We start from the raw sequence: 10,000 nt of genomic DNA, 5'->3' as shown, positions 1-10,000 counted from the left end.
GTGTGTGTGTGTGTGTGTGTGTGTGTGTGTGTGTGCTACAGTGGGGCTGGACTTACGTGTGTGTGTACTGGTGTGTGTGTGTGTGTGTGTGTGTGTGTGTGTGTGTGTGTGCTACAGTGGGGCTGGACTTACGTGTGTGTGTGTGTGTGTGTGTGTGTGCTACAGTGGGGCTGGACTTACGTGTGTGTGTGTGTGTGTGTGTGTGTGTGTGTGCTACAGTGGGGCTGGACTTACGTGTGTGTGTGTGTGTGTGTGTGTGTGTGTGTGTGTGCTACAGTGGGGCTGGACTTACGTGTGTGTGTGTGTGTGTGTGTGTGTGTGTGTGTGTGTGTGTGTGTGTGTGCTACAGTGGGGCTGGACTTACGTGTGTGTGTGTGTGTGTGTGTGTGTGTGTGTGTGCTACAGTGGGGCTGGACTTACGTGTGTGTGTGTGTGTGTGTGTGTGTGTGTGTGTGTGTGTGTGCTACAGTGGGGCTGGATTTACGTGTCTGTGTGTGTGTGTGTGTGTGTGTGTGTGTGTGTGTGTGTGTGTGTGTGTGTGTGTGCTACAGGGGGGCTGGACTTACGTGTGTGTGTGTGTGTGTGTGCTACAGTGGGGCTGGACTTACGTGTGTGTGTGTGTGTGTGTGTGTGTGTGTGTGTGTGTGTGTGTGTGTGTGCTACAGTGGGGCTGGATTTACGTGTCTGTGTGTGTGTGTGTGTGTGTGTGTGTGTGTGTGTGTGTGTGTGTGTGTGTGTGTGTGTGTGTGCTACAGTGGGGCTGGACTTACGTGTCCTTCTCTGTGACGTCCAGGATGCTTGTGGGGGCTGCAAGGGGACACATCAGAAATGAGGACTCGGGTCACACAGGTGTCACACACACACACACACACACACACACACACACACACACACACACACACACACACACACACACACACACACACACACACACACACACACACACACGAGGTAAGTCAAGAGCACACAGGTGTCTGAAAGAAAGACGTCAGTAGCACACACACGGTAAGTCGAGAGCACACAGGTGTGTGTGTTGTTGGTAAGTCGAGAGCACACAGGTGTGTGTGTGTGTGTGTGTTGTTAAGTCGAGAGCACACAGGTGTGTGTGTGTGTTAAGTCGAGAGCACACAGGTGTGTGTGTGTGTGTTGTTAAGTCGAGAGCACACAGGTGTGTGTGTGTTGTTGGTAAGTCGAGAGCACACAGGTGTGTGTTGTTGTTAAGTCGAGAGCACACAGGTGTGTGTTGTTGTTAAGTCGAGAGCACACAGGTGTGTGTGTGTGTTGTCGGTAAGTCGAGAGCACACAGGTGTGTGTGTGTTGTTGGTTGGCTTCTCGTGACTCCTACAGATTCCAATCACAGCATTTTCCAGCAGTTGTGCCTCTCCAACAGCACATACCATTGTCTGTGATGAACTTGACGATGTCCTTGTTGCCGGTGGTTACGGCGTGATGCAGGAGGGTGCGGCCGCAGGCGTCCTGCTGCCCCAGGTCAGCGCCGTGTGTGTGAAGCTCCTTGAGCTGGAGGAGAGAGGGCAAAGGTCAGGGGTCAGGGGTCAGTCCTCCTCTACATCCCCAACTGCTGATACCATATCCAACACCTAGCACACTGGAGATTCTGCTAACATCCTCACAGCCATAACTGTTCCAGTGTATTTTGTGGCAGTGCATCTGTAATTAATGTGTATGATAGCATTAGCACACAGGCATATGATAGCATTGGGCTGATGGCATTAGCACACAGGCATATGATAGCATTGGGCAGATAGCATTAGCACACAGGCATATGATAGCGTTGGGCTGATAGCATTAGCACACAGGCATATGACAGCGTTGGGCCGATAGCATTAGCACCCAGGTATATGACAGCGTTGGGCTGATAGCATTAGCACACAGGCATATGATAGCATTGGGCCGATGGCATTAGCACACAGGCATATGATAGCATTGGGCAGATAGCATTAGCACACAGGCATATGATAGCATTGGGCTGATCGCATTAGCACACAGGCATATGATAGCGTTGGGCTGAGAGCATTAGCACACAGGCATATGATAGCATTGGGCAGATAGCATTAGCACACAGGTATATGATAGCGTTGGGCTGATAGCATTAGCACACAGGCATATGATAGCATTGGGCTGATCGCATTAGCACACAGGCATATGATAGCATTGGGCAGATAGCATTAGCACACAGGTATATGATAGCGTTGGGCTGATAGCATTAGCACACAGGCATATGATAGCATTGGGCTGATCGCATTAGCACACAGGCATATGATAGCGTTGGGCTGATAGCATTAGCACACAGGCATATGATAGCGTTGGGCTGATAGCATTAGCACACAAGCATATGATAGCGTTGGGCCGATAGCATTAGCACACAGGCATATGATAGCATTGGGCAGATAGCATTAGCACACAGGTATATGATAGCGTTGGGCTGATAGCATTAGCACACAGGCATATGATAGCATTGGGCTGATCGCATTAGCACACAGGCATATGATAGCGTTGGGCTGATAGCATTAGCACACAGGCATATGATAGCGTTGGGCTGATAGCATTAGCACACAAGCATATGATAGCGTTGGGCCGATAGCATTAGCACACAGGCATATGATGGCATTGGGCTGATAGCATTGGAATGATGTCAGTCATCATAGTAAACACCTTTACCTTTTCAATGTCATTCTCTCTGATACATTCAATGAGCAACTTCAGCGCCTCTGGAAAGGAGCACAGCATACCTGTTACTCATCAGATTAGCACATTACCAGGCCTCTACCCAACACATACATACATACATACATACATAAATGAGGCCTCTACCCAACCCTACCCCCCTTCCCAATACATACACATACATAAATGAAGCCTCTACCCAACACTACCCCCCTTCCCAATACATACATACAACCATACATACAGTACATACATACATACATAAATGAGGCCTCTATCCAACCCTACCCCCTTCCCAATACATACATACATACATAAATGAAGCCTCTACCCAACACTACCCCCCTTCCCAATACATACATACAACCATACATACATACATACATACATACATAAATGAGGCCTCTACCAACCCTACCCCCCTTCCCAATACATACATACATACATAAATGAAGCCTCTACCCAACACTATCCCCCTTCCCAATACATACATACAACCATACATACATACATACATAAATGAGGCCTCTACCAACACTACCCCCATTCCCAATACATACATACAACCATACATACATACACACATAAATGAAGCCTCTACCCAACACTACCCCCCTTCCCAATACATACATACAACCATACATACATACATACATAAATGAGGCCTCTACCCAACCCTACCCCCCTTCCCAATACATACATGCATACATAAGCCTCTACCCAACACTACCCCCCTTCCCAATACATACATACAACCATACATACATACATACATACATAAATGAGGCCTCTACCAACCCTACCCCCCTTCCCAATACATACATACATACATAAATGAAGCCTCTACCCAACACTATCCCCCTTCCCAATACATACATGCAACCATACATACATACATACAGTACATAAATGAGGCCTCTACCAACACTACCCCCCTTCCCAATACATACATACAACCATACATACATACATACATACATACATAAATGAGGCCTCTACCAACCCTACCCCCCTTCCCAATACATACATACATACATAAATGAGGCCTCTACCCAACACTACCCCCCTTCCCAATACATACATACAACCATACATACATACATACATACATACATAAATGAGGCCTCTACCAACCCTACCCCCCTTCCCAATACATACAACCATACATAAATGAGGCCTCTACCCAACACTACCCCCCTCCCCAATACATACATACAACCATACATACAGTGAGGAGCATATGTATTTGATACCATGCTAAAACAGGAATATAAAATCATCATTTGACAATTGATCTTAATGCCTTAATTAAAAAAAATGAGTAAAAATAAAACCGCCAAGGACACCAATTTTCTTTGTGATTGAAGAATGTTTCGTAAATAAATAAATGTTTTCCTTAAATGCTAAGGGAAGGAAGTATTTGACCCCCTATGTAACCCTATGGGAATTTAACACATAGGGTTAACATAGCCAGGCAGATTTTTATTTTTTAAAGGCCAGCTATTTCATGGACCCAGGATATTATGCATCCTGATAAAGTTCCCTTGGCCTTTGGAATTAAAATAGCCCCACATCATCATATACCCTTCACCATAGCTAGAGATTGGCATGGTCCTTTTTCCAATAGGCCTATTAGCCTGTTTGATTTGCATTGAGCTCAATGAGCATCAAACAGGCTAATAGGCCTACTGGAAAAAGCTCCATGCCAATCTCTAGATATGGTGAAGGGTATGTGATGATGTGGGGCTATTTTAATTCCAAAAGCCAAGGGAACTTTATCAGGATGCATAATATCCTGGATCCATGAAATAGCTGGCCTTTAAAAATAAAAAACTGCCTGCCCCTATGTTAACCCTATGTGCTTAATTCCCATAGGGTTACATAGGGGGTCAAATACTTCCTTCCCCCTAGCATTTAGGAAGAACATTTATTTATTTACGATACGTTCTTCAATCACAAAGAAAATTGGTGTCCTTAGCGGTTTTATTTTTACTCATTTTTTGAATTAAGGCAATAAGATCAATTGTCAAATGATGATTTTATATTCCTCTTTTTAGGAAACTTTAGCATGGTATCAAATACATTTTCTCCTCACTGTACATACATAAATGAAGCCTCTACCCAACACTACCCCCCTTCCCAATACATACATACAACCATACATACATACATACATACATACATAAATGAGGCCTCTACCAACCCTACCCCCCTTCCCAATACATACATACATACATAAATGAAGCCTCTACCCAACACTACCCCCCTTCCCAATACATACATACAACCATACATACATACATACATAAATGAGGCCTCTACCCAACCCTACCCCCCTTCCCAATACATACATGCATACATAAGCCTCTACCCAACACTACCCCCCTTCCCAATACATACATACAACCATACATACATACATACATACATAAATGAGGCCTCTACCAACCCTACCCCCCTTCCCAATACATACATACATACATAAATGAAGCCTCTACCCAACACTATCCCCCTTCCCAATACATACATGCAACCATACATACATACAGTACATAAATGAGGCCTCTACCAACACTACCCCCCTTCCCAATACATACATACATACATAAATGAAGCCTCTACCCAACACTATCCCCCTTCCCAATACATACATGCAACCATACATACATACATACATACATACATAAATGAGGCCTCTACCAACCCTACCCCCCTTCCCAATACATACATACATACATAAATGAAGCCTCTACCCAACACTACCCCCCTTCCCAATACATACATACAACCATACATACATACATACATAAATGAGGCCTCTACCCAACACTACCCCCCCCCTTTCCAATACATACATACATACGTACATACATACATGTGTGTGTGTGTGTGTGTGTGTGTGTGTGTGTGGGCATCAGGCCTATACCCAATTCTAACCCCCTTCCCAATACATACAGTACATGCATACATACATATACATGATATACATATACAAGATTTGAAAACAATGGGGAACCACACACTAGGCTTTCTTTTTTAAATTAAGATTTGAGATTTAAGAACTTTTCTTGGGAAGCAGACGTAAACTAAACGTATCCAATGAAGGCTAACCATAGGTCTTTTTAGTCAATTGCAAATAAAAAAAATAAAGTAGCCTGTGTGAAGAAATTAGTTCATTTGGATTGTGAAAAGAGTTCTACAATATGACATTAAATTAAATTATAACTACTTTTTTCCCAATTTCATCGTATAGGCCTGTTATAGCGCTGTATCCTGGTGACAAACATACGCATACACCCTCTAGGAAACCTCATCCCACACACACACGCATACACTCTTTAAGAGAACTCATCCCAAATACACACAGACATACACCCCCTTTAAGAAAACTCACAACAGTTCATTCTGTACCTTTTTCAGTGTTGCCGGAGTCAACACTGCAGTAACGCACAAACCGGGGGGGAGGGGGAGGAGAGAGAGAGAGGCATTAGTACAGAACATCAGTATATCACATATTAGTACAGAACATCAGTATATCACATATTAGTACAGAACATCAGTATATCACATATTAGTACAGAACATCCACAGTGCTGGCATGTACCCCCTGGCCCTCCATACGGATTGTGTAGAGTAAGCAGTGAGTTAGTAGTGTAGAGTTAGTGGTGTTAGTAGTGTAGAGTTAGTGGTGTTAGTGGTGTTAGTAGTGTAGAGTTAGTGGTGTTAGTGGTGTAGTATTAGTGGTGTTAGTAGTGTAGAGTTAGTGGTGTTAGTAGTGTAGAGTTAGTGGTGTTAGTAGTGTAGAGTTAGTAGTGTAGAGTTAGTGGTGTTAGTAGTGTAGAGTTAGTAGTGTAGAGTTAGTGGTGTTAGTGGTGTAGAGCAGTGTTTCTCAACCTTTTTTCAGTCGCGGCACCCTTTACATGATTGAAAAATCTCAAGGCACCCCAAACTTAAAAAAAAAAAATTCATAGGCGCGCGCGCGCACACACACACACACACACACACACACACACACACACACAGGAGTGTGACTTACACTCAGTGAGAGACTTGGGCCTGCAAGGATGAATACAGCTGCTCTATTCTCGCAGGAATGAATGACAGACACACTAGCTCCTGGTCCACAGCTCTAGGACGCTCTCTGTACTTGAATCCGAACGTGAGGTATACTGACGTTTCTCAAGCCGTTTTCAGACAGACGTGTTTTTCGCAATGTTCACGCCACAGACTTTTTACTTTTTTTTTTTTTGTGCTGTCTGAATTCTTATGTCCGTATATCTGCTACCGGAACTTTTCCTACTGCTGACCTAGTCATTTGGCCGTAATGTTGCCACCACAGCATGTGAATGCAATCGCGTAAAAATTCTGCACTTGTCAGTGATGATCGAGGGAAGTAGGTATTACGTGTATAAAGCGCCCTAATGACACTTAACAGTTTTGCATCTTTCTAACACGCTGCTGGTAATGCAGCAAGGGCCTCCTCCATACTCCCGGTGTAAAAACTACAGTACACTCTTCCGCATGCACAGCAGACAGCGCGGCCGCATTTGTCAATATCTGCCCAGCAAAACAAAGTCCTTGCTGACGGTCTCTACCTCCTTCACTGAATAACCACACGATGAAGAGAGGATGACGTTGAGGGCACATGTTCATATATTTTTTTCAAAAACCTGGCCATGTTGCTAATTAACCGCTACACAATAACGCTATGACTTGAGTCACTTGACAACTCATCAGATATCGCACGCAGTAAACAAAAGTAGCGCTAACCAATTTATAGACGTCATACAGGCTACGGATTGCAGCTTCAGGGTTAGAAAAAAATATCTATTTTCTCTGATGTGTGGCTGCAATTTACTTATCTGCGTGATAAAGCTAGAGGAAAGATTCCGAAATGATCCTTCTTTTTTTTTCCCTTAATTTGATTAGCCTAGTCAGACACGTTTCTGCGGCACCCCTGAGGAGGCCTCACGGCACCCCGGTTGAGAAACACTGGTGTAGAGTTAGTGGTGTTAGTGGTGTAGAGTTAGTAGTGTATAGTTAGTGGTGTAGAGTTAGTGGTGTTAGTAGTGTAGAGTTAGTGGTGTTAGTAGTGTAGAGTTAGTAGTGTAGAGTTAGTAGTGTAGAGTTAGTGGTGTTAGTAGTGTAGAGTTAGTGGTGTTAGTAGTGTAGAGTTAGTAGTGTAGAGTTAGTGGTGTTAGTAGTGTATAGTTAGTGGCGTTAGTAGTGTAGTGTTAGTAGTGTAGAGTTAGTGGTGTAGAGTTAGTGGTGTTAGTAGTGTAGGGTTAGTAGTGTAGAGTTAGTGGTGTTAGTAGTGTAGAGTTAGTGGTGTTAGTGGTGTTAGTGGTGTAGAGTTAGTGGTGTTAGTAGTGTAGAGTTAGTGGTGTAGAGTTGGTAGTGTTAGTGGTGTAGTGTTAGTGGTGTTAGTGGTGTAGAGTTAGTGGTGTTAGTAGTGTAGTGTTAGTAGTGTAGAGTTAGTGGTGTTAGTAGTGTAGAGTTAGTGGTGTTAGTGGTGTAGAGTTAGTGGTGTTAGTAGTGTAGAGTTAGTGGTGTAGAGTTGGTAGTGTTAGTGGTGTAGTGTTAGTGGTGTTAGTAGTGTAGAGTTAGTGGTGTAGAGTTGGTAGTGTTAGTGGTGTAGTGTTAGTGGTGTTAGTGGTGTAGTGTTAGTGGTGTTAGTAGTGTAGTGTTAGTAGTGTAGAGTTAGTGGTGTAGAGTTGGTAGTGTTAGTGGTGTAGTGTTAGTGGTGTTAGTGGTGTAGAGTTAGTGGTGTTAGTGGTGTAGAGTTAGTGGTGTTAGTGGTGTGGTGTTAGTGGTGTAGAGTTAGTGGTGTTAGTAGTGTAGAGTTAGTGGTGTAGAGTTAGTGGTGTTAGTGGTGTAGTGTTAGTGGTGTAGAGTTAGTAGTATTAGTGGCGTAGAGTTAGTGGCGTAGAGTTAGTGGTGTTAGTGGTGTAGTGTTAGTGGTGTTAGTGGTGTGGTGTTAGTGGTGTTAGTAGTGTAGTGTTAGTGGTATTAGTGGTGTAGTATTAGTGGTGTAGACACTACAGTCTAGCTGAGATGGAGCAGCCATGCATACCTGTCCATAGGCCTGAAATTAGCCTCTGTGGTGTTAGCTCGATGGACATTGACTATCTTAGCTCCCCTCCTTCAAAACAGGACAAGAGAGACGGCATATAGCAACAGACAGAACACAGATGGACACTGAGTGCAGTACACACATATTGACACAGCTCGAGTGTGACACAACAACACACACACACACACACACACACACACACACCAGCTAGCTGAGGCCTGGGTGTGAGGGGCGTGGTGTGAGGGGCGACCCACCTGCACAGGCCCACCTTGGAGCCGGAGGAGTTGCTGTGGGTCAGAATCTCCGACGCAGACGCGGAACTCTCGCTGGATGTACGCTTCCTCTGGCTGAGCACCGCAGGGGCCGAAGATCTAGACAAAGAGCAGTGTCATTACATCATTACACCAGAGGAGGCGCTATAGAGCAGCGTCATTACATCACTACACCAGAGGAGGCGCTATAGAGCAGAGTCATTACATCCCTACACCAGAGGAGGCGCTATAGAGCAGAGTCATTACATCCCTACACCAGAGGAGGCGCTATAGAGCAGAGTCATTACATCACTACACCAGCAGTGTCACTACATTGTGCTAGCGGGGGTTAGCTGGACTGTGCTAGCGGGGGTTAGCTGGAGCTGGGTTGTGCTAGCGGGGGTTAGCTATACTATGCTAGTGGGGGTTAGCTGGATTGTGTTGCTGTGGTGTGGGCTTGCAGGGGTGTGGGCTTCCAGGGGTTAGCTGGACTGTGCTAACAGGGGTTAGCTGGATTGTGCTAGCAGGGGTTAACTGGACTGTGCTAGCGGGGGTTAGATGGATTGTGCTAGCGGGGGTTGGCTAGATTGTGCTAGCGGGGGTTAGCTAGACTGTGCTAGCGGGGGTTAGCTGGACTGTGCTAGCGGGGGTTAGCTGGAGCTGGGTTGTGCTAGCGGGGGTTAGCTATACTATGCTAGTGGGGGTTAGCTGGATTGTGTTGCTGTGGTGTGGGCTTGCAGGGGTGTGGGCTTCCAGGGGTTAGCTGGACTGTGCTAACAGGGATTAGCTGGATTGTGCTAGCAGGGGTTAGCTGGACTGTGCTAACGGGGGTTAGCTGGACTGTGCTAGCAGGGGTTAACTGGACTGTGCTAGCGGGGGTTAGATGGATTGTGCTAGCGGGGGTTGGCTAGACTGTGCTAGCGGGGTTAGCTGGACTGTGCTAGCAGGGGTTAGCTGGACTGTGCTAGCAGGGGTTAGCTGGACTGTGCTA

The 10,000-nt window shown here is 45.2% G+C and overlaps 1 protein-coding gene across 8 annotated transcripts in view; it reads right to left on the bottom strand.

The window, feature by feature from the left end:
* dgkzb (diacylglycerol kinase, zeta b) overlaps positions 1-10,000 on the bottom strand; it is an 80,058-nt gene that overhangs the window by 3,372 nt on the left and 66,686 nt on the right. For 6 of the 8 annotated variants that reach the window (XM_062548120.1, XM_062548121.1, XM_062548123.1 and 3 more), the window contains 6 exons: positions 9,013-9,129; positions 8,759-8,827; positions 6,097-6,122; positions 2,680-2,729; positions 1,398-1,518; positions 771-807 (listed from right to left, as the gene is read on the bottom strand). In XM_062548120.1, coding sequence (XP_062404104.1) covers positions 771-807; positions 1,398-1,518; positions 2,680-2,729; positions 6,097-6,122; positions 8,759-8,827; positions 9,013-9,129 — 420 coding nt within the window. Of the gene's footprint in view, positions 1-770; positions 808-1,397; positions 1,519-2,673; positions 2,730-6,096; positions 6,123-8,758; positions 8,828-9,012; positions 9,130-10,000 lie in introns of those variants that run through there. The other 2 variants (XM_062548124.1, XR_009940451.1) reach the window with 2 other exon arrangements.

The sequence above is a fragment of the Sardina pilchardus genome, chromosome 10, assembly GCF_963854185.1.
Source record: "Sardina pilchardus chromosome 10, fSarPil1.1, whole genome shotgun sequence".
In the NCBI taxonomy this organism is placed as follows: Eukaryota; Metazoa; Chordata; class Actinopteri; order Clupeiformes; family Clupeidae; genus Sardina; species Sardina pilchardus.
The sequence above is the reverse complement of the archived record's forward strand: the minus strand, read 5'-3'. Positions and strand labels throughout refer to the sequence as shown.